Source organism: Molossus molossus, unplaced genomic scaffold (genome assembly GCF_014108415.1).
Source record: "Molossus molossus isolate mMolMol1 unplaced genomic scaffold, mMolMol1.p scaffold_m16_p_11, whole genome shotgun sequence".
In the NCBI taxonomy this organism is placed as follows: Eukaryota; Metazoa; Chordata; class Mammalia; order Chiroptera; family Molossidae; genus Molossus; species Molossus molossus.
This window is the reverse complement of record NW_023425346.1, coordinates 102,068,137-102,092,933: the sequence shown is the minus strand read 5'-3', so window position 1 is coordinate 102,092,933 and position 24,797 is coordinate 102,068,137. Positions and strand designations below refer to the sequence as shown.

Genomic DNA, 24,797 nt, shown 5'->3' with positions numbered 1-24,797 from the left:
GACCTGCTCTGCAACCCCAGCCCCAGTGCTGACAGACGGGCGCTGTGGGTAATGTTCTGAACCCTCCAGGCTGGGGTGTACTCCTCGGTAACCCTGGCACATCACCTCATAAAGCAGCCACTCTAAGAATCACATGAGATACACACAGTGGGGATCAACAAACACTGGTTTCTGTTCTCTGAACACCTGATTGGATTTATGGTCAGTTTCCACACAAATCAGCATTTAAGTTTGTAAATAACTTTTACTGTCCTCCATTAGCATTATTTACAACTAAACTGAAAGGCCTTTTAGGGAAATTCATATTGAATATGAAACAGGCTTTAAAGTGTGAAGCACAACACAATGTAGCCCTACAGCGCACAAGGCATGGCTCCTGCTTCGAGATGCCCAATAAATACTACTTATTTTGAACTGGTTAAAAAAATTAATTTTGTATAAGAACTATTTCCTTTCATGAAAAACATTCCACCGTGGGACTCCCGTAAACAACTATAACCTGCATCCCCCAACACCCAGCTGAGACTTCAGGCCTGCGCTCACCTAATAAACTGGGATCTGCTCGGACCATCTTCTGTTTTTTCTTCTTCTTGCCACTCTGTACAGCCTCAAAATTGGATTGTTGATTGTTGCTTTGATTGGTCTGAAACACTGAATGGAGTGCACTGTGGTTCATGCCCCACACAGAGTCCTATGAAACAAGATGGCAGAAGTGAGGTTAGGTTACTCAGTGTATGGAGGCTTGCCCCACCCTAAGAAAATGGTGTCTGCTGTCACCCTGTCAACTATGAGTTACAAACAGAAAGCCCACCACGGATTCTGGTACTAATGAACCCAGAACAGTCCACTGAGCCACTTTCTCCTTCATTTAGACTCCAACACCCCATGTAAGCGCTATGCCTCCACAAAGCCTGTCTTGGTGTCACCCTGCTATGACAGCACAGTGGCCAAAACCTCTCAGGTCTACACGGCGTCTGTACCATCATCCACCAGGAAGTTCAATACACAGCAAATGGAATGACCAACAGACCTCTGCACTATGGCAATTTATATCCCTCACCTACCCAAAGTGGAAGGTCCTTTGTTCTCTGGGCCCCAGGACAGAAAACAGGATGCAGATCAGCTGGCACCATATTACCAAACAAAGTTAACGTCATGCACTTGATTCCTATCGGCAGTCCCAGAAAAGATCTGGTCTTAAAACATTATCCATACACTTTCTACCAACTGGTTCAACTGTGAAATGGTCTACTGGGTGTTCACAGTTACTTTTTGCTCTTATTGGAGCAATCAATTTATTTCAAACTGGGATCAAGATTCAACGAGCTAGCTGAAGGAAGGGCGGGTTGAGAAAGCACTGTGGAAGGATGAGCCTGGCCACGCGTGTCCCCTGGTCCTTCAACTTTCTACCTCTGGATGGCTATATGATGTCTCTCTTTTGATTCTTCAAAATATTCTTCCTAGTGCTGTTCATGTTTACATCTTTTACTTTCCTTCAGTTGATCCCTGTTAGCCCATCTACCCAAATGGATTTTAAATGCCCTATAATTCACTGTATCTTACATGTCCCAAGAAGTGACCTATAAAACAAACATCAACTCTGGTAGAATTATGCGATTAAAGGATATGAATATTCTTGAGCCTCTCCCTGTGGTTTGCCAATTCGTCTTTCAAAAAACTTGTACAAACAAGCCTCGTTATTCATGGATTCCACATTTACAAATTCACTACAATAGTTTGCTCTTTTCCATGGTTTCCGCAGTCAACCACAGTCCAGAAATAAAAAATTCATAACTTTTAAACTGTGCACTGTTCTGAGTAGCCACCCCACTCAATGCTGCCCTGGACACGGATGATCCCTTTGTCCAGCGTCACCATGCTGTGTACATACCACCCGCCCATTAGTCATTTAGTAGCTGCCTCAGTTACCGGATCTGTGATCACAGAGCCAGAGACACCATATCCATGTAACTTTTTATCACAGTATATTGTTATAATTGTTCTATTTTATTATTGTTGTTAATCTCTTACTGTGCCTAAATTAAGCTTCATCACATGTATATATGTACAGGAAAAACATAGTATATGTAGTTCAGTACTAGCCAATTTCAGGCAACCACTGGGGGACCTACAACATACCCCCTGTGGAGAAGGGGGGACCACGGCCCTCACTGTAACTTATTTGTAACCCAAACCGATACCAGCAGTGCCTGTGTGCTCGTTCTGGACACACCCACGTGCAGAGCAGCAAGATGTCCAAGCTGCTCAGGCACCCGTTCCCAGCTGAGGCAGATCAGAGGAGCACTCTGACTTCTTGTCTGTAAACAACCGTCTTTTTCAGCCTATTTAGTGTCATGATTTTGACATTTTTGTCCTTTTTGTTGGTGATTTCATTATTTAAAATAGCCCCTAAGTGTTAAGTGCTGTAGTGTTCCTAAGCAGGAGGCTGCAACGTGCCTTATGGAAAGAGTATGTGTAAGTTAAGCTTCATTCAGGCCTGGGTCAGAGTGCTGTGCTGTGAGTTCAACCTTAATGGCATCAACAATACAGGGGTGGGAAAAAGTAGACTTACAATTGTGCAAATAATACAATAATAATAATAATAAAAGAAGAATAAACTGTTTTGCATACTCAGAACTGTAAACCTACTTTTGCCCACCCCGTACATTAAATAAAGCATCATGAAACAGAAAAACAAGGTTACATACTGATCAGCTGACAAAAAAGTTGTGACCAGAAGTTCCTAGGGAATATTCAGTATTCACTAATTCAGTGATGGTAGCAACTTTACAGAACACAACTACCATGAATATCGAAAACTGATTGTACTTTTAACATGCCCATCAAAAATGTAGGAAATTGGCCCTGGCTGGTTTGGCTCAGCAGTTAGAGCGTTGGCCCGCAGACCAGAAAGTCCTTGGTTCAGTTCCCGCTAAGGGCACGTACTTAGGTTGCAGTTTGTCCCCAGCCCCGGTTGGGCTCGTGTGGGTGGCAACCACTCGATGTGTCTCTCTCTCTCACGTCGATGTTTCTCTCTCTCTCTTCCTCCCTCTCTCCCTCCTGCTCTACCTAAAGATAAATGCAAAAATGTGCTCGGGTAAGGATGAGAAAAAAAAAAAAAAAAAGTAGGAAATTGTCGGTACCAGATAAAGTGGATCCTGAGCACTGCAGAGTTAACATTTGTCAGCTGTAACTGTTCAAAACCAAATGTATGGGTCTGTGACAAGTTGGAATTTGCAATTTGACTGAGGCACATGTATGAACCAAGAACAATGGGGCTGGTGGTGTGTCTAACAGAGAATGAATGGAATGAATGGTTATATTTGCTATTTGAAAAATTCAATGTCTCTGGATATGTAATTTAAAAACATCATGTCTAACACATTTTTTAAAGCTTTGGTCATTTGATGTACAAAAATGGTATCTTTGTTCTACTTCTCCTCTTTCCGGCTGCTCAGCAACTCAAGGTATGAACAAATGCTCACACCCAGGGCTGCACTCACTGCCCCACGTACCTGCTGCTGCTGCTGCTGCTGCTGCCGCTGGCTGGCTTTCTGTTTGGCACGGCGTTCAAGAAACTGCTTGGCAAACTCCTTGGCCTCAGAGGTATCTCCTAAATAGGCCCTAACATAGTCATGGACTTCATAAGGAGATTCTACTTCTTTCAGGAACGAAACAAATGTAGGAACTGCAATATGAGAGGGGAGAAAACGAAAGAGTAATAATGAAATATCATGTACAAAAAAATCAGTTTGTTTTAAATATACTGTCATACCCAACAAAGATGACAGAAACTTAAAAGGTACATAGCTATTGTTAAATATTCTTTAATCTACTTTCAAAATAAGAAAAAAACACTATCACTACAATACGTCAAATTATCAGAAACAGACTAGAGTCAAAGACAAAGACATCACACATGCTGTTTCACTAAATGTTATGTGACCGAAACAACTGCTTGCTTAAGACGGAAGTCATCTGGGTGTTCTCTTTTTAAAATTCAAACAATACTTATTAGTGCTATGATGTGTGTCAGGCACCATGACAGATACTAAAGATACAGCCGTACCCCCCTTTCACATCACTGAGATGTCATATGTTTAGAGAGAAATCAAGCAGTGTGGTGTAGGAGAAAGCACAAATGTCAGAGTTAGAAAGACATGGGTTTAAAACCTGACTTGGGAATTTGTTGGCTGTGTGACCTTGATGAGTTACTTAACCATTCTGAGCCCCCGTTTCCTAATTTATAAAATGGAGATATCATCTACATTGTAATGATAGCTTATAAAATTGCTGCAAAGATGAAATAACTGGGATTAATGTATATTAATCCCCAAGAAAGTGCCTAGCACATGGCAGGTGCTTAATAGATGGTAGCCATTACTATTATTTACTATTGTTTTCTCTGGCTCTTTTAGAACATTAGGTATTATTACAATGTTGCAAAGAACTGTTTGGTCCCAACGCTATGTTTTTTAAAGATCCTTAGGTTTTAGACAAGACATCAGAGGTGGACTGGTTCAACACAGTCAATTAGCTATGGGAATCGCCCACACCAAGCTGAGCAGTTTCTGTTCAAACATTTGGGAGTGAAGGAGGGGCTCACTTCTACCTAAGGCAGAACATTCTCTTTGTAAACAACTAACAATTAGCAAGTTTTATGCAATACAAAATTAAATCTACACACTGTCACACAATTCCCACCCCGCCCCCAAAGGCAGAAAGGGAAGAGCCTACATATCACCTCAACCTTCTCTTGCCCAGACTGACCTTTGTCCCTTCCATAACAGTTACCTTCCTTCAGACTTGGCCCGGCTGGCAATGTCCCTCCTAAGCAGTATGGAACCATAGCCTCTGCCCTACATATCATGAAACATCCTGATATAGCATTCACTTTTTGGCAACCTCTGATAACCTATTTGACACCATATTACAGGACTTCTGTCACAAGTAGTAGTATATAATAGGATTAAAGAGCCAAGTTCTTACTGTAGGTGCAGGACTTGACCTCCATTAGATCATTCCAGTTTGCCTACCTCTTTGTGGGTCCTGCTCTGCCATCCCACATGCTGGGTTTCCCTCCCCAATTCTTACCATCCAAGTTATTTGCCGTATTAAGGGCATGAAGCATCTGTTCACACCACTGGGTAAATCCATCTTGGGCTTTATTTACTCCCTGAAAGAGCTTCAGCAACTTTTCTTCTTCTTCTACTTTCTTATTCTGCCGGTTAGACACACCTACAGATTTACTAAAGCAAAACAATAGGGCGATATTATATTCCCAGAAACTGTTACTATATGATTATACTACAACACCATAAATAATGTCTTGGCAACACTGAATGGCTATCCAATAATCCAATGCTTGGCTCCAAAATTCAAATATTTGGATTTGGGGTGAGGAAGGGGTTACTCAATACCACCTTAAAATCTAGCCTCAGCAAATACTAGCTTGTCAATATAGGGCTTCTTTTCAGAGAAATTATTAAATTCTTCCTATATGTGCTTTATTACGGTTTTAAATTTTGCTAAGCCTCAGTTTTCTCATCTGTAAAATGGGTCTAATCTTTGGGTGATCATAGGGAATAGAGATATTCACATAAAGGCCTAAAGCACAGTGCTCTATAAATTGGTAGATATTTAGCATACTATTCATAATATATTAGGCCCTCAATAAAGAAGAAATAATCTGACAACACTACCATTTATTAAGTAGCTGCTTAATACGGTGCCAGGCACCTTACTAACTACTTCACGTGTATTCATTGAATCTTTACAACTACACCCATGAAGTTGTTCTTATTATCTTCATTTTACAGATGAGGGAACTGAGGCTCAAAGAGGTTCCCTCTTGCCCAAGGTCACACAGCTAATAAGTGGTAGTGCTGGATTTCAGTTCATGTACTTAACACTAAAACCCATGTTCATTCATTCACTGTATATTGAGGAAAGAAAGATGAAGGTGAAAGGTAACTAACATCATAAAAATAAACACATTTAAGGCCATTACAGAAGTGTTTATAATACTGATTTTAGTATAAGTAACTTAAAAATATAAATTTAGGAAAAATGTTAAACATCTAGAGAATACCTTGCAGAAATGTTCAACAACAACAAAAATATACTATTCCTAATATTTATTAATATTACTAGTCCATCGACAGGCAATGGACTAAGTGCCCAGCAGTAGAAGGAGCCCCTAGTGATAATACAGATGCATTTCCAGGGGGAAGAAACCAATCACCAAACTATGACCTCATGTGCTTAGACACAGATGATAATAAGCAGAAACTAAATAACTACCCGTCCCTCCCACCCAAAATCCCAATCCCCACACACCCCCTTCCCCCAACCCACCAAGAAGCATAGATTTGATCATTTTGAGCCCTACCTGAGACTGGTGTTGTTTTTATTTTTATTTGTTGAATTCCTAGGTCCCACCTCTTTCACTGCATCATCCCAGAATCCCATGTTGGAGTTTTTAGTGTCAGCATTACTCCAGATACTACTGACTAGGTCAGATGCCCACTGGTTAGGGGGACCAGTATTTATAGAGCCCCAAACAGAATTCCCAATGCTGGTGTGCAGGTTGGAATGCTGTTAAAGAAAAAGACAAATGATTACAGTTAACAATATAAAAAGATAAAAAGAGAGTCCACAAAAGTCATAAAAGATAAACTTGTTCCCTGGCCGGTTTGGTTCAGCGGTTAGAGCATTGGCCTACGGTCCTGAGAGGCCCAGGTTCGGTTCCCGCTAAGGGTGCGTACCTCGGTTGCAGTTTGTCCCCAGCCCTGGTCGGTTGTGCGGGTGGCAACCACTCAATGTGTTCCTTTCACATCGATGTTTCTCTCTCTCTCTCTGTTCTTCTCTCTCCCTCCCACTCTACCTGAACAAAAAATGGAAAAATGTCCTCGGGTGAGGATTAAAAAAAAAAAAAGATAAACTTGTAACACCCATATACAGCATGACTGCTTAGGAAAACGAACCCACCGTATTATTCCGGGCTCTGTTTGGTTGCTGGTGCTGCTGCTGCTGCTGCTGCTGCTGCTTCTGCATTTGCCTGGCTTCTTCCTGTTGTATCTCCAGAAGCGACTTTGCTGTACCTGCGGGTTTACTGACATTCCCCCAACCTGAGAGTTTTTGCTGCTGCTGCTGTTGCTGCTGCTGGAGAGCTTTCATCAACTCCCTCTGCTGGCGCCTTTGCTGTTACACAGAAATTGAAGCTAGCTGAGGATTCCGGTTTCCAAAATAATAGTTACAAATGTCCAGCATACTAAAAGAAGGCAAATGTATAGTAGCTATACCAAATTAAACACCTGACAGGGTTAACTCCTTTGCTGCAAATAAACACATAGACTGCCAAAGCTACTAGAAGGAAATAAGATCAAATGTAGAATTATGCCTTATAAATAACACAGGACTTCTGGTTAAGCAGAGCAATGAAATACATGTTTACTTCCTAAAGCCCTACCAAAGTGACAGAAAATAAAATTATTTTTAAAAAGCACAAACCCACAGAGACAAAGCGAACTGAATAAATTAAAAAGCTGGAAAGCAGATAAACAATGACAGCCAATGTAACAGACCCAATAAGTTAAACTGAAGTAAAGGAAGCTCAGAAACGGTCAATTCATACAGAAAGCTTGGGATAGAGCTGTGGGTATCTCAAACAGAGGAAGACTGGTTGAAGGTCTATAAAAAGCTGTAGTGAGACTCCAGACTGCCTCCCCCACCGGATACAATTGGGCAGCTAGCTCTCCCTCTCTCCAGCAGAAAACTGAAACTTTCTCCTTTTAAAGAGGCTGAGCCAGAACTGACAGATTATTCTATGGGGAAGCTGACCCAACAAAAGAATACATCTATTAATACCAATAGATGGGGGACTCCCGCAACAGAACAGCCTAACCAGAGACCACTATAGCAAAGCCCACCAAGGTGTTATACAACCATAACCTCCAACCAGCTTTTTAGTGCTTTATTCCTAAATATGAACAAATAGCTGAAGATCAACACACATTTGACATAAGCTTCTAAAGTGAAAGTCAAAGATAAAACCAACCAAACAAATTTTTAAAAATTCAGTGGAAACAGAAACAAGACAGGGGAAAATAGAAGCTAGCTTTTAAAAAAGCTGTTATCACCTGGCCGGTATGGCTCACTGGTTGAATGTTGACCCATGCACCAAGAGGTCGCCGGTTCAATTCCCAGTTAGGGCATGTGCCCAGGTTGTGGGCCAAGACCCTAGTGGGGGATATGTAGGAGGCGGATAATCGATGTTCTCTCTCATTGATGTTTCTCTCTCTCTCTCCCTCTCCCTTCCTCTCTAAAAATCAATAAAGAAAAAAAAATTTTTAAGCTGTTATCAGTAAGTGATATTCTTAGGGAGGTAAGATGGTGCATTCAATGAAACACAAATAAGAGGCTGTAAAAAGAAACCAAAACATAAAGACTCAGAAAAACTTAAAATAAGATAGAATACATTACAAGTTCAACAGGAGGCCCTGGCTGGTTTGGCTCAGCAGGTAGAGTGCCAGCCCAAGGACCAAAGAGTCCCCGATTCGATTCCTGATCAAGGGTACATACCTTGGATGCGGGTTCAATTCCTGGTCTTGGGGTCATGAGGGAAGCAATCAATCGATGGGCCTCTCTCACATTGAAGTTTCTCACTCTCTCCCTCCCTCCCTCCCTCCCAATCTATCTAAGAAAAATCAGTGGAAAAGTATTCTCAGGTAAGGAAAAATAAAAAAAAGTTCAACAGGAGAACTGAAAGATAAGACAGAGGAAATGCCCCATCAAAAGCAGAGAAAAAGAGCCCTGGCTGGTTTGGCTCAGCGGTTAGAGCGTCGGCCTGCGGCCCTGAGGGACCCGGGTTCGGTTCCCGCTAAGGGCGCGTACCTCAGTTGCAGTTAGTCCCCGGCCCTGGTCGGTTGTGCGGGTGGCAACCACTCGATGTGTTCCTTTCGCATCGATGTTTCTCTCTCTCTCTCTGTTCCTCTCTCTCCCTCCCACTCTACCTGAACAAAAAATGGAAAAATGTCCTCGGGTGAGAAAAAAAAAAAAAAAAAAAAAAAAAGCAGAGAAAAAGAGAGAGATGAAAAACAGGAGAGAAAATATGAGAAAATCACAATCAGTCCAGAAGACCAACGTGCAACTGATAAAGAACTCAAGAAAAACAGAACTGCACTGGCCAGTGTGGCTCACTTGGTTGAGCATCAATCGTTCTGTGCACCAAAAGGTCGCCAGTTCAATTTCTGGTCAGGGTACACATGACTGGGTTGTAGTCTTGATCCCTGATTAGGGCAGGTGTAGGAGGTAGATGATCTATGTTTCTCACATTGATGTCTCTCTCTCTCTCTCTCTCTCTCAAATCAATAAAAAGAAGGAAGGAAGGAAGGAAGGAAGGAAGGAAGGAAGGAAGGAAGGAAGGAAGGAAGGAAGGAAGGAAGGAAGGAAGGGGGAAAGAAAAAAAGAAAAAGAGAGAAAGAAAAAAAGAGGAACAGCTGTATAGCAAGCCATGAGTGTCCAGATGTGAACAGGTCAGAGGGTCCTGGAAAGGCTACCTCCCAGGAAAGAAAGAAATAAAATTATCTTGGGTATCCCTACATGAGAAATAGCTATTGAAAGGCATTTCATACCTTTTAAAGAATGTATAAAGACTTAATGGTCCAAAGAAAATTAATCAAATAAAAATACAAATGAGGCAATCATTAACTTCTGACAGACAAAAAGATAAATAAGACCTATGAATCTAACCCTGACAATGACTATTATTTTTCATTCAAGACCTGTGATTCTAACTCTGATGACTACTATTAATATTTTTTCATTCAGCAGAAACCAAAATCATGGAATAATTTCTAGCTCTGAAAGAAGATGACATACTCTGCTATGCATCCATTTGTTAAGTTTTTAAAAAAGAAATGAGCGCTGGCCAGTTTTGCTCAGTGGTTAGAGCGTCGGCCCATGGACCAATGAGTCATGGGTTCGATTCCAGTCAAGGGCACATACCTCGGTTGCAGTTCATCCCCGGCCCTGGTGAGGGTCATGCAGGAGGCAGCCAGGTGATGTGTCTCTCTCTCACATTGATCTCTCTCTCTCTCTCTCTCTCTCTCTCCCTCCCTCCCTCCCTCTCTCCCACTCTATCTGATGATAAATAGAAAAATATCCTCGGGTGAGGGGGAAAATAAATAAGTAAAAAAGATATGATTTTGGAGTAAGTTCAGTATTTCTCTTTTTGAAGAGGGTGGGAAATTAGAAAATTTTAAAGATGAAATATTCTAACCCATTTGATGAGGCTGAGAACACTACACAGCGATCATGTACAGACAACTCCTACTTCTCTCTGGGCACCCATAACCATCAGCGAACTGCACCACCCAGGTCCAAAACGACAACTTGCATTATAACAAACTGACTGCTCTGCCTCCAACAATATCCACGCATGCACTTTCTTCAAGACCTTTTCAGAGGCCTTCCCATATTGCACTAGCTAAAACTAGACAACCAATCACTGCCACTAACAACTTTTATTGTCATCTCCCCTCAACTAAAGGGTAAGCTTTATAGAAGCAGAGAACTTTATTTTAGATTCAGCTGTATTCCCAGACTGTAACTATAACCAAGTAGATATTCAGTAAATATGGGAGGGATGGAGGGATGGATAGATGGAGGGATATATGGTATACTGAACCAACCCATTTTACTTATTCATTTTCTCTTACATCAAAAACTGTATTCTTCCTCCCCCCTCCCATTTTTTCTTTCACTCTTTTGTGTCCTCCCTATCCTAAAGATATCAACTGACAACTACTACAAGAAACAGACTTATAAGGAGAGACTTAATTTCTCATCTTGGCATATTTTACGGTTTTCTAGCCCAGTCAGAAAACCCAACACCCTTACAGAAAAATGTATTCTGGATTCTAAAAATCAAGTTTACAAACAAGTATCAGCATAAAACTCACCCACAATTCTGAAACACCATGAGCTATTCTCTCAAGAGCTACATTAAAATATTTAAAATAACTGGATATTTATATTATCCAATCTTAATGTTACTTAATGTTATCCAATCTTAATGTTACTTAATGTCATCCAATCTTAATGTTACTTAATGTTACTAAGATCCTTGTCATTTTCTAAAATGACTAAATTGTAAGCTAAGAAGTTCAATAATGAGCAATTCAGACACACAGCAATCTGACAACAATAATTACCTTTACTTACCACTAACTCAGAATGCACACTAGCTATTTTGGAACATGGTTGGACCAGACCACATTTACTTTTAGAATTTACCTCTTCCCGAAGCTGCCGTTCTCGTTCTTCTTCCAGTTTTTGGATTTCAGCCAATGACAGCGTGGCCTGGGACTGACATGCTGTTGTATTGGACTGCTGGCCCCACGTTGAAGAGGAGGGAAGCTAACAGAAAAGGAAGGCAGAAGGAGTGCATGAGGAAATGTGGAAACACAGAGGCAACCCTGTATCTTGTACAAGCAGAACACTCAAGTTCCTCCTGCGATCCTTTTACATACTATTCTCCCAGTCAGTTGGCTTCCTTTCCTTACATTTTCTGTCACTACCCCAAACCTAAGATTATTTTAAAGCAGCTTACAATATACAATACCTTTCACTTGCTCTTCCATTTGGGGATTGCCAATTTGTTATATCTAGCACTGGCATATACAGCAATACACAGACATTAAGGGAAACAAGCAAACGAAAACTACATTTTTCACCCAAGAAGGCGATAAAGGACATGATATGTGACTTTCCAGTGAAAGGGTTAAGACCAAGATTTCTGAAGAGAAAGCTGAGGTGGACAGCTAATGTAAGATGCCAGGCACAGTTCTTACAAACAAGTAAGCTGCTTGTTTTTAATCAATAATCCTATTTTCCTAACCCTTAAAATTATAAACTGAAGTAGAGTATAAATATCTGAGTTCTGAATACAAAAGCCTGATTACTGCACAGCCACAGTGGCTCAGTTGGTTGAGCATCATCCCACACACCAAAAGGTTGCCTGCCAGTTCAGTTCCAGGTCAGGGCACATACTTGGGGTTGAAGGTTTGATTCCTAGTCAGGGCACATACAGAAGGCAACCAATCAATGTTTCTATTTCACATTGATATCTGTCTGTCTATCTCTCTCTCTCCCCCCTTCTTCTAAGCATGTCCTCATGTGAAGATTTAAAGAAAAAAAAAAAGCCTGATTACTCTTACGAGAAGCCCTCAGTGTTCTGGGCTAGAAAAGGATGCATTTTAATTGTGAGACATCTTACAGGTTTTAAAAATAACAAAAACAACTAACAGATAAGGGGTTAATTTCCAAAATATATAGAGTGCTCATACAACTCAACAAAACGAAGACAAAGAACCCAATTAAAAAATGGGCAGAGGACCTAAATAAACACCTCTCCAAATAGGACATACAAATGGCCAAGAGACATATGAAGAAATGCTCAACGTCACTAATCATCAGAGAGATGCAAATTAAAACAACTATGAGGTATCACCTCACACCTGTCAGAATGGCCGCCATCAACAAATCATCAAACAACAAGTGCTGGCGATGGTGTGGAGAAAAGGGGACTCTAGTACACTGCTGGTGGGAATGCAGACTGGTGCAGCCACCGTGGAAAACACTATGGTGTACCTCAAAAAGTTAAAAATTGAACTGCCATTTGACCCAGTGATCCCACTTCTAGGAATATACCCTAAGAAACCTGAAACACCAATCACAAAGAATGTATGTACCCCTATGTTCGTAGCAGCACTATTTACAATAGCTAAGATTTGGAAACAACCCAAGTGTCCATCAGTAGATGAGTGGATTAAAAAGCTTTGGTACATATACATAATGGAATACTATGCAGCTATGAGAAAGAAAGATCTCTTATCCTTTGAGACAACATGGAGGAACCTGGAGAGTATTATGCTAAGCGAAACAAGCCAATCAGAGAAAGACAAATATCACGTGATCTCACTTATTTGTGGAATATAATGAACTAAACAAACAGCTGCACAAAATTAACCCAGAGATATAGAGATGGGGTACAGACTGACAAGCCTCAGAGGAGGGGGGGTTGGAGAAGAGATAAACCACAGAACTTACATGCATGTATGCATGACCAATGAACATAGACAACAAAGCTGGGGATGGGGTGGGGGGAAGGAGAGGAGGGTGTCAATGGGGGAAAAATGAGAAGCATCTGTAACAAAAAACAATAAATAAAAATAACAAAAACAACTCTAACAAGACTTACAATGTTTATTAAAAATAATATGTGAACATGGATCAAAACAAACAAAATTCCCTCAAACCCCAAAACAATGGCTCCATGGCAGAAATCTCTAAAATTGGAACTGATAGGATAAGAGTATAAACAGTTCCAATTCTCAATGATACTGCCTAACAGCTCTCCAAATGAGTCAACACTTCTGAACATCACTAATCAGTTTTTAGGCAAAATGATAGGCAGTAGGGGCATTTCTGTCAAAATGCACCTGTGTTGGGGTGTGGGAGGGGTACTGAGAGAAACTAAGAGAGAAAGACAGGAGGCTCAGAAAGCAAACTTGAGCACAAACAAATGCTTTTCTCCATAGGAAATGACCTACTTGTAAGGTGCTATCAAGATCAAATAAGGCAGTTGACCTCAAACCTGGCAGCATCACGGGAATATCCTATAAAAGTGTAGAAGCTCTGGCCCCATATTAGATGAATCAGAAGAGTCAAAGGTGAGACCAGAGAATTTGCATACTTTTTCAATTAGACAATCAGCCAGTAACCACTGATGTCTAAAATCCCAGTGGAGCCCTGGGTGGTGTGGCTCAGTTGACTGAGCATTGTCCCATGCACCAAAAGGTTGCTGGTTTGATTCCTGGTCAGGGCACAAGCCCAGGTTGTGGGCTGGATCCCCAGACACAATGCGTACAAGAAGCAATTGATCGCCCTGGCCGGTTTGGCTCAGCGGTTAGAGCGTCAGCCTGCGGTCCTGAGGGACCCGGGTTCGGTTCCCGCTAAGGGCGCGTACCTCGGTTGCAGTTTGTCCCCGGCCCTGGTCGGTTGTGCGGGTGGCAGCCACTCGATGTGTTCCTTTCACATCGATGTTTCTCTCTCTCTCTCTGTTCCTCTCTCTCCCTCCCACTCTACCTGAACAAAAAATGGAAAAATGTCCTTGGGTGAGGATAAAAAAAAAAAGAAGCAGCAATTGATCAATGTTTCTCTCTCTCTCCCTTCCTCTCTCTCTAAAATCAATAAAAACATATTTAAAAAAAATAAAATCCCAGTGGATGTGTCACCCCATAGTATCCTGGAACCTACCCTCCCCACTTCCCTTCCTCTTCCACAGAACCTAGGCCAACACCAGAAAGAGATGCATGACCTCCTGAAGTTGTCTATTTCCCTTTCAGGCACCTCTGAGATCCTTCCCACTGCTGTGCCAAAATATACTTCACTGTACTTTTCGCTCATGATTCACAGGTCTGCTCTGTGGAGTAAGCAGAACAAATCTAAGTCTTCACGTGACAGACAAATGTCTGCAGATAGCTATCATTTTCCTTAAATCTTATCTGCACATAGGAAATAATACCCCATCACTCCATCAACATTGCCTCAGGACATTTTCCAGTTCAACCAACATCCTGTACAGCCGACTCAGAACTGCAGTTTATCAATCATGCTTTTCAGAACAATTCTCTCCCAAATCAGAAGCAAACAGTGGGAAATTTGGCCCATTTTGTGACCCATGAATGCCTAACATCCTTCACTGATTTATTTTTATTTACTTTTTTCTGCCCTGACATTGCTATCTTACCTTCAACACTATTTTTTATTTAAAAAAAGATTGTGTCCACATCCGGTGTAACAGCACAAGGACCCACTCTCAGCAAAACTGGTGGACAGTATTTTTTAAAAATCATTTAAAGATTCTGGGAATGCTCCCAAGAGAATACAGCAAATGAAACATTTCTTCAAGAAAATCTGCTAAAACTTGGTAAGAAAAGTCTGTGATACTTGTACCAAGACAACTCTCTCCCAACTCCTAGCTCAGCCAGAGAGAAACTCCATTCCGGATGAGCACAGGAATACAGACTTCCCTCTCTCCCTCTCGTCTGCCAGTCCGTGGGCTGGTTTCCCAGAAAAGCACATCAGCACTTCTCATCCCGACTCCAGCTACCTGATGCAAAGGCTGTTACAGGACAATACAGCTGAGAGGTGGGGGCGCCCTTCTCATGCCTACCCCTCCTCATGAAATGGAGACTACTGAGACTACTAGGGTCCTGACTGCCACTGCCCTAGCTCAGAAGGCCACCATGCCACCAGGAAAGGCAAGCCAAAAAGACCTGAGTCTACCGCCCCTCCCACAAGAGCTCGACTCCTAAAGCAGGGGTGTCACTCAGAGAAAAGCACATGACTGTTCCCAGCCCCAGAGCTGTGACTCAGATTTTGCTTGGGAGTGGAAGTAGGAAGAACAGACTGGAACGTGGAGAGCTCCAGACCTCTTCCCAAAGGAAATGACTTCATTTACAACAGTGTGGAGAATGAGAAGTTTCAGCCTAAGAGCACTTGCAGGAAAACAGTGAGGATGAGGTAAAAGGTAACTGGGAGGAGATGGGAAAATTCACTGGAGATACAGGTTGTGCTGTGGACCACTACTTGGTCTCAGAGAACCAAGGAAAGAGCTGAACGAAGTCGTCCTGGGGTTAGAAAAAAACCTCAAATAATGACCTCAGGAAGCAGCTCTTAAAGGGAGCCAGAATTTGATTGGACCAGTATGGATCAGCATGAAGCAACTTATGCCCAGGGCACTTCTGAGAGCAAGAGCAGTCCAGCTGGCAACTAGTGGAGCTGGACAGCTGGATGCGGAAAAAGACAATCAAGAGAGGCCTGTCCAAACCAACATCATCCCAGAGTGACTGTGGGCACACCCAGCGCTGCACCCCCAGAACAGCAGCAGAAGCTTCACAATGAGTGGGACTTCACGAACCAATCCAGCCAGTCACAAAACAGTAATGCCTAAGGCCACCTGTCTCTCTATATTCACCATACTGCATTCTACTTTCCTGTTTATATGTCTCTATCCTGTGAGCCTCTTGAAGACAGGCAAAACTGAGCCTCATTACTAACCACAGACCCCATGTGGAGTTGTGCAGACCCTGCCATAAATCTGATCCCCTTCCCAATCACTGCAGCTCCACTGACAGCCCCACTGCCTATGCAGCGTTGACAGCTTACTAACCACTAGGCCCCCAGCTTGGGCACTGGTCCCTAAGTCTTGCTGACTGCTATCAATACAAGTCTGCCGTGCTGGCCCTTCCTATTCATTCTCACCACCACCATCACACTCTCTTTATTGGTCTCCCAGTCTTCACTTTCTACTACTTCAAATAATGCTTTGAATGTTCATAGAACACTTTGCATACATCATTTCAACCCAATTTTCAATAATCCCTCATCCCAGGCAGCTGCGTTTCAAGCCCTGTAATGACAGTTCCTATTTACACACCCAAATGTTATGTCCCCATCACATCAGGCTGTGAGCTTGCTGAGGGAGGTACCTTCTCTCATCTCCTGTCTCAGCAGTGCTGAACTCCTGGAGTACACACTCTGACGTTTGCTGAGCTGCACTGGATTTATGAATCACAGAGATTTACATTGTTTTGCCTGCATCACTGCTCATGCCCTATTTATTCCTCTCTTGTTTAAAGGCCTAACACAAAGTACATACACCATATTATGTTTTATCGATCAAAAAACCATAGTAACATTAACACTGAAGGAAGCACTATTTTACTGTGAGCATCTACCTAAGACATTAACACAGCTTCCTGGGCCGACACCAGGCCTTACCTTCATCTGCGCCAGCTGCTGCTGTTGCTGCTGCTGCTGCAGCCTCCGTAGAGCCTCCTGCTGCTGCTGCCGCTGGCGCATCAACTCCTTGTGCCGCTGGAGCTCCAGCTCTTTCCTCTTCCGCTCTTCCTCCTCGTGCCGAAGTCTGGCTGCCTCCTCTTCCAATCGCAGCCGGTTCTCCTCTAATCGACGCTGGGCTTCTTCTTCTTCCCGGGCCCATTTTGCAGCCTCCTCTTCCTTCCCAGAAGGAAAGATAAAAGAGAATAAAATTTAATTGTGTGGTTTTTTAAAAAATCTGAATCACTTTTGAAGTGACAGAGAAAGGCATAACTTTATGATAATATAAGGTAGAGTCAAACTTTCTTTTAAAATACATTTACTGTAGCCACAAAGGCCTGGCATGCTTACAGGGTAAACTTTTCATTGATTTGCTAATTTCTACATCAAAGGAATGTCGCTTTGAACACCTGTGGTAAGTACAGATCTCCAAGAGATCATAACCAAATGCAGGAAAGTTTGCTGGGAACTGTTCCAACACTGAGGGGAAAAGCTGCCAGGACCTTGCAGGGAGGCTGATTATCAAGAAAGTCAGCCAGGCTGGACCAAAGCAACTTTACAAGATCACTCCATTCAGTTCCTGGTCCACAGGTCCACAGGTCCCTGGGAAGAACTCTCCTCAACTCATCCTCTACCCCTCTTGGCTCCCTGTAATGGCATAATGCATGGTTGGACTAGGATTAGATACTGCTAATTGTTGCATAAGCTTGGGACTATATTAAGCAGCAGTCAATTGTACACTTTAACAGAATAAATTGAGGCGCACCCTCAGGCAAAAGTTGTCAACTTGCAGATCTCACATTTGGTTTCCTAAGGGTATGTATTCTTCAGATTTCTTCACTGATGGTCTACTTTTTAGTTTGTTTGTTTTGCTTCTATAATATTTTGTTCAGCTTTTATAATTACACGTAGGACGTTTATCACAAAAGTAAGAAGAGCCAGTTAGGTCTCTTTTGGTAATTTTCAGCAATTTGAAAAAAAATGGGCTATCTGAACACTTTATCACTAATTTCCAGCTTCAAATAGCAAAGAGAAGAGTAAAACATCTGGTCACCTGTTTTCGTAACAACTCTTCCTGCTTCCGCCTCTCTTCTTCTTCTCTTCTCCTCTCCTCCAGTCTCCTAAGAGCTTCTTCCTGCTGCTGCCTTTCTTCCTCCTCTCGCTGTCGCCTTAATGCAATCTCTTGCTCCCTCTGGCGTCGCAAGGCCTCTTCCTATATTAACAGAAAAAGTGTGTGTGTGTGTGTTGTGGCAACTCTGGATCTCAATTAATGCATTACATCACAATTAGAAAAGAACAGGCTATATGCCACTAAGACTCTGTTAATAATAAACATAAAAAGCATACAGAGCAAAAGTATATATGTAAGTTGAGAAGTTGACACATTAAGAGTTAAAATAATTTGTGTCCTGGCCTGGTAGCTCAGTTGTTTGGAGCGTCATCTCATGCACCAAAAAGGTTTCCGGTTTGATCCCCAGTGGGGGTGTATACAGAGAGGCAATGAATCAATGTTCCTCTCTCTCTCTCTCTCTCTCTCTGTCTCTCCCCCCCCCTTCCCTCCCTCCCTCTTCTCTCTCAAATCAATAAAAACAGAAGATTTTTTAAAAAGTTAAAATAATTTGCATTTAAAATACAAACAGCACTATACTGTGAAGTCTATCCTGGCTTCCACATTAGCTACATTTATGATTACTCCTAGAAAGGGCCACATTAAGACTCAGCCTAGCCCTGGTCGGTTTGGCTCAGCGGTTAGAGCATTGGCCTGCGGTCCTGAGAGACCCGGGTTCGGTTCCCGCTAGGGGCGCATACCTCGGTTGCAGTTTGTCCCCGGCCCTGGTCGGTTGTGCGGGTGGCAGCCACTCGATGTGTTCCTTTCACATCGATGTTTTTCTCTCTCTCTCTCTGTTCCTCTCTCTCCCTCCCACTCTACCTGAACAAAAAATGGAAAAATGTCCTCGGGTGAGGATAAAAAAAAAAAAAAAAAGACTCAGCCTTAGTTTTCTCCATTGGTACCATCAGCCCCAATTTGTGTGTGTGTGTGTGTGTGTGTGTGAGTTAAGCTTCACCTGAGGATATTTTTCCCACTAATTTTTTTAGAGAGAGCAGAAGGGAGGGAGAAAGAGAGAGAGAAACATAACGTGAGAAACAGACATTGACTGGGTACCTCCCATACCTTCCCCAAATGGGGCCAGGGATCGAACCTGCAATCCAGATATGTGCCCTTGACTGGGAATCAAACCCACAACCTGTTGGTGCTTGGGCCAATGCTCTAACCACTGAGCAAAACCAGCCAGGGCAGCCCCGATTTTTTTTTTTTAATTTTTTTTGGTTAATCCTCACCTGAGGACATTTTTCCATTTTTTATTCAGACAGAACGGGAGGGAGAGAGAGGAAGAAAGAGAGAGAGAGAAACATCGACGTGAAAGGGACACATCGAGTGGCTGCCACCCGCACGACCCAACCAGGGCCGGGGACTAACTGCAACCGAAGTACGTGCCCTTAGCGGGAACCGAACCCAGGTCTCTCTGGATCGCAGGCCAATGCTCTAACCGCTGAGCCAAACCGGCCAGGGCAGCCCCAATTTTTTAATCAGCTGAAAACCTAAGGTATAGACAGGTCAAATCAACACAGCTACCAAAAATTCCTGGTGAGATAGAAATAAGTTCTCCAGTCAGTAGTAATGAGTAAAGCTATGTGTCCCAGAACAAAAGTTCCACAGGTATTAAGTATACAGGAAAGGGTCCCCTGTTAAAATAATTGAGGAAATACCGAGCATCACAGAATTACACAAATTTCCTTACTGCAATACTTCTTAGAGCCCTTACATGTTAATGTAGTGGGACTAAGAAGCTTTAGTAGTTCTGATCTAATCTCGGCACAGACTCTTGTTTCTCAGAGTACCTCCTATGGCCAACAAATAGGAAATGAGAAGTAAAGTTAGACTTTTGGGCTATTACAAAGAGGATTCTTTCCACTGGGATCTTGAAAAATCCCACTAGAAAATGGGCTAAGCACATGAATAGAAAACTCTGCACAACCCCACCCCCACCTCACCAAGAACAAATGGCCAAAAATCATGAAAAATATTCAGTGTTACTGGTTATGAACAGTTGGGCAAAGACTTAATTATTTCTGAAATCTAACTGGTTTGTAAAACCCCAGGAAATATGCACACAAAAAAATAAATTCTAATGTTTTACTAGGACTGAGGACTTTCCCTCCAGTGGGTATTAGTAGACAAGACACTCTTTCTAAAGGGTGTTCCAAGGTCCCAATCCCGTTGTTGACCTTGAATAAACTACTCCAAGAACCACAGCCTGTGAAATGATGGGAGCGAGCAGCCACCCTGATGGCCCTCCCTCGGCGCTAACCCTATGGTCAGAGGTAGGATTACCTGTTTCCTTCGGGCAAGCTCTTCTTCCTCTCGCCTTTTCCTTTCTTCCTCCTGCTGTCTCCGAAGGATTTCCTCCTGCTGTCTCCGGAGTTCTTCTTGCCTCTTTCGTTCTTCCTCTTCCCGTTTTGCCCTCATTTCTGCCTCTCTCCTCTCCTGCTCTAGCTGTAATTACACAAGAGCACTCTTCGACATTGGATGCCATGCACAGGGACACCCCAGCATCACTGACCAGCACTGTGGGGAGAAGCCAGAGTGCACAGGCACCACCATTTGCTCAGTTACTCCCACTGCCACAGGGCCAGGAAAGCAGCTTTATAAGAGCTCGAAGCTCTGATATGTCTCAGTGATCAGAACAGTTTTATGATCTTCTATCGTGGTGCACTCTCACCCCACTTTTCCCTGCCTCTTTGCTCCGTACCACCCCTGCACCACATTTCCTAGATGTGGAAGAGAAGGTAGCCAAGAGGAGAGTAACACAATTTTCTTGGGGTGGCCATTTCTCTGCTCATCCCACAAAAAGATTTTCTGATTGGAGATCTAACAATATGGCTAAAAGGCTCAAAAGCAATTTTGTAAAGCTACTGGTGTAAAAAATTATATAATTCTTTAAAATCTGAAGACAAACCACTTGACAAATTCTACCCTTTATATGTCCTTAATACTAGTCAAATACAGCACCCAGTCTCCAGCTCCATGGCCACAAGTGCAGTTCAGGCCTTCATTTTCTCATCCACACTCGTAAGAGTCTCTTATCTGGTTTCCCAGGATCCAGTTCTGCCCACATGCCCCAGCTCAACATCTAACCTCCACCAAAAAAAAAAAAAATCACTCCCAGGTTTACATCACATTTAAACCATCCTTCACCCAGAAAAGAAATCCTAACTTTACCCGGCCAGTGTGCTCAGTGGACTGAGCGTCATTCCACGGACTGAGAGGTCCTGGTCAGGGCACATGCCTGGGGTTGTGGGCTCAATCCCCAGTAGAGGGCATGCAGGAGGCAGCCAATCAATGTTTCTATCTCACATCAATATTTCTATCTCACATCAATGTTTCCATCTCTCTCTCCCTTCCTCTAAAACAATCAATGAAATATATATTTTTTAAAAATCCTAACTTTAACATGACATGTACAAGGCTCAGCACTGACCTGCCTCATCTCTTTAGTCTCCTCTCTCATCCATCATTCCTCAGACGCACCAAGGGTCCAGGCCAGACCAAAGTTCTTAGCTGTTTCCTTAGCCTGTATGTTCTGCATTTGCAAGCCTTTACAGGTGTTGTCTCCTTCAACTGCAATTTAAATTTTCCTCCTCCTACTCTGTCAGCCTAAAACCCTTTAACAGGATTACATCCTACTGTACTTCAAGTGAAAATTAACTCAGGTGTCACTGTCCATCACAAGTATCAGCCAATTTCTGATCGCCACCTCTCTAACAAGGTAGCTGGCCCACAATGCTTTCTTGACCTACTTGTTTGTGTGTCATCATCCCCCGTTAACACACAAATACACACACACACAAACATGCACGCACTCACACATGCACGACTTCAAGCTCTTGATTTCATCATCTATATGTTCCCAGTACAAAACACTGGGGAACTCGAACACATGCCAGAATTTTTTGAATTACGGTTTCTCATTTATGGAGCCAGACCCTGACCATGAATCCCTTCCTCATTCTTGGCACTCTAAGGAGACCATCACTACCTCAGGAGATACGACTACATTAAGTATAAAACAGGAACAAGTCTCTCAGAGGCATACAAACCCAGAAATCATTACAGTGACACTAAGTGCTGACAGACATCCTCTTCTGGCAAGTACTAAAAATCAAAATTCAAGATTCCTAGCTTCTCCAGATGTGAATGGATCACAGGATCTAATGTTCATGTGGAGCTCTCAGCTATGTGTCTGGGACACTAAGAAATGTAAACATCACTATAAAGATTCCAGGTGGGAACCGAAGCTACAGATCCTCTAATAAGCCATGTAGTGAGTATTTTCTTATAGTCTTATATTTGTAACAAGTATTTTCCACCATGAATAATGTAACTACAATATACATGACCATGATCATTAATGTGCCAACTAAACAATCAATTTTAATTGAACTTAAACTTTGTCATTTTAATTCTGTTCAAGGTTTTTTGGGGGATATATATTCACAGCATATGAATCTGCTTACACCCTCTAAGTAGCAGTAAACTAAAAGGGAAAAAATACAGCTAGCTAGCGATTTGGACATCGGTAAACAAATGCCTGTGCCCCACAGCTATGGAAGAATGAGCTCCAGACCTTTGCAGCTTTGGCCTTCTCCATCTGTTGAAGCTGTTCAAGAGCAGGTCCTGGAGTTGTGGTATCAAGGGGAAGATCCCATACACTGCCACCTTCCCAAACTATAAAACAATGAAGGAAAAAAGTGAGGATTTCACAGCTTACACATACAGTCACATATCCACGAGCATAACGAGAAAAGCTGTCTCCTTGTCCCCGAATGAGCTCCATCATGTGTATCTGTTCTGCATTGAAGTCAACTGAACTGCCAGTGGGCTCTAATTTACATCAATAACCTACAACGCATCTAGAAGGGAAGAAAATACCAGGCATTTATTGAAGAATTAATTTCACCCTCAAAAAACCCTGTAAGGTATCTGTTCACATCCCCCATTTTTACAGATGAACAAGCAAAGGGTCACAGGTAGTTCTATAACATTCCCAAAGACACAGGGCAAGCACATGATCATGCTAGGACTTAAATCCCACACTGTGTCACAAATCCCAAAGCCTACCCTATTTATTATAGTCACACCTCTTATTGCACCAAGTGGAGGATGGGGTTAAGAGGGGCAGAGCTGTAGAACTAGAGAAAACGAAGTGGTTGCACAATACCGTGAATGGATCAAATGCCACTGAGTCGTTCATTTAAAAATGGTTAATTTTGTGTTATATGAATTTCAGTTCAATAAAAGAGAGGGGAAAAAAAGAGAAAGAGGTACAGCTGGAGCTGGGGAGGCCTCTGGAAAGGCTAGGCAGGTCTCACCAACAACACTGGGTCCTGCTGACCCGAAAGGGTCAGATGTGGAAGTAAACAAACAGAAGGCTACTGAGTCTGCTATTGCCAGCAAGGTTTGCTTATATAACACTTTTCAGCATTCTCTATTCCCAACATTCCTATTATAGTCTGTTTATGGACTGTATGTTATTATCTACATAAAACTGGTGGAGTATTTGTAAAAAACCTGACTGCATCATACCCAAAGAAAGAAGTTGTTTAATAAAGTCCTTACAATTTCTCCAAAACTGGAGAGTATTTTAACATCCTAACTATAAGTGGCTGCCAAGAAGGTACACACAGCAAGGGAAGTTGATGAGGGAGGATAATCAGTCCTCCTTCTGCCATAATCCCCAGGGTCAATGTTAGCAAGAGAACTATGGCTAAATAGCTCAATGGCTCCAAGAGAACTCCAGCAATGCCCATAGTTCCTGAGAATTTTCAATGTACACTATAACTTCTTATAAGGACTACTCACCTCTGCAGGTATCAGACCTTAAGAAACAGAAGTGCTCCACCAACAGCGACTTTTAAAAACTCCCAGCCCCTGCCCTGGACGGTTTGGCTCAGCGTTTAGAGCATTGGCCCATGGACAGAAGAGTAGCAGGTTTGATTCTGGTCAAGGTCACGTACCTCAGCTGCAGTTTGGTTCTGGCCCTGATTGGGGTTTTGCAGGAGGCAGCCAATCAATGTGTCTCTCTCATATCAATGTTTCTCTCCTTCCCTCCCTATCTATCTGAAGATAAATGGAAAAATGTTCTCGGATGAGGATTTTTTAAAAAAGGAAGAAAATCCCAGCCCCCAATGTTTTAATTTGATGCAAAGAAGAAAAAAATTCAGAAAATGAGGTAAGATGTTCCCTTCAAAGCACGTTTTTCTTTTGCCCAAATTTCTGGGTACCTGCAGTGTTAAGCTATTTATCAACCCTTGACTTAGAGGAATAGATCGTCGTTACTCAGCTTGTACTTATGCTATTTTCCACTCTAGCAGAAGAGATAAAAAACGATTTCAAAGACACTTCCACACTGGTTAGAGCAACATTAAAAAGAGAGACTGACTCCAGTTCAAGAAATGTATCTAGCCCAACTGGTCTGGCTCAGTGGATTGAGCGACATCCCGTGGACTGAGAGGTCCTGGTTCGATTCACGGTCAGGGCACATGCCCGGGTTTCGGGCTCGATTCCCAGTAGGGGGCGTGCAGGAGGCAACTGATTGATGTTTCTCTCTCACATAGACATTTCTATCTCTCTCTCCCTTCCTCTTTCTCTAAAAAAATCAATAAAAACATATTTAAAAAAGAAATGTATCTACTAAATAATTTCTAGCAAATCCTTAGTCTATTTTGAATACTTTCAATCCTTTGCTAGGGTCTATTAAAGAGGGAAAAAAAGGACTTTTTATTAATATTCAGTACACAAAACAGGTTAAAAAAACTGATATATTTTT

General features: G+C 42.4%; 1 protein-coding gene across 13 annotated transcripts in view; it reads right to left on the bottom strand.

Annotated features, from left to right (window-relative positions):
- Nucleotides 1-24,797, bottom strand: part of GIGYF2 (GRB10 interacting GYF protein 2) — a 127,731-nt gene that overhangs the window by 6,395 nt on the left and 96,539 nt on the right. For 10 of the 13 annotated variants that reach the window (XM_036254594.1, XM_036254591.1, XM_036254590.1 and 7 more), the window contains 10 exons: nucleotides 22,596-22,696; nucleotides 20,303-20,464; nucleotides 17,963-18,121; nucleotides 16,852-17,088; nucleotides 11,299-11,421; nucleotides 6,991-7,203; nucleotides 6,392-6,597; nucleotides 5,095-5,249; nucleotides 3,516-3,688; nucleotides 544-691 (listed from right to left, as the gene is read on the bottom strand). In XM_036254594.1, coding sequence (XP_036110487.1) covers nucleotides 544-691; nucleotides 3,516-3,688; nucleotides 5,095-5,249; nucleotides 6,392-6,597; nucleotides 6,991-7,203; nucleotides 11,299-11,421; nucleotides 16,852-17,088; nucleotides 17,963-18,121; nucleotides 20,303-20,464; nucleotides 22,596-22,696 — 1,677 coding nt within the window. Of the gene's footprint in view, nucleotides 1-543; nucleotides 694-3,515; nucleotides 3,689-4,815; nucleotides 4,860-5,094; nucleotides 5,250-6,391; nucleotides 6,598-6,990; nucleotides 7,204-11,298; nucleotides 11,422-16,851; nucleotides 17,089-17,962; nucleotides 18,122-20,302; nucleotides 20,465-22,595; nucleotides 22,697-24,797 lie in introns of those variants that run through there. The other 3 variants (XM_036254588.1, XM_036254596.1, XM_036254597.1) reach the window with 3 other exon arrangements.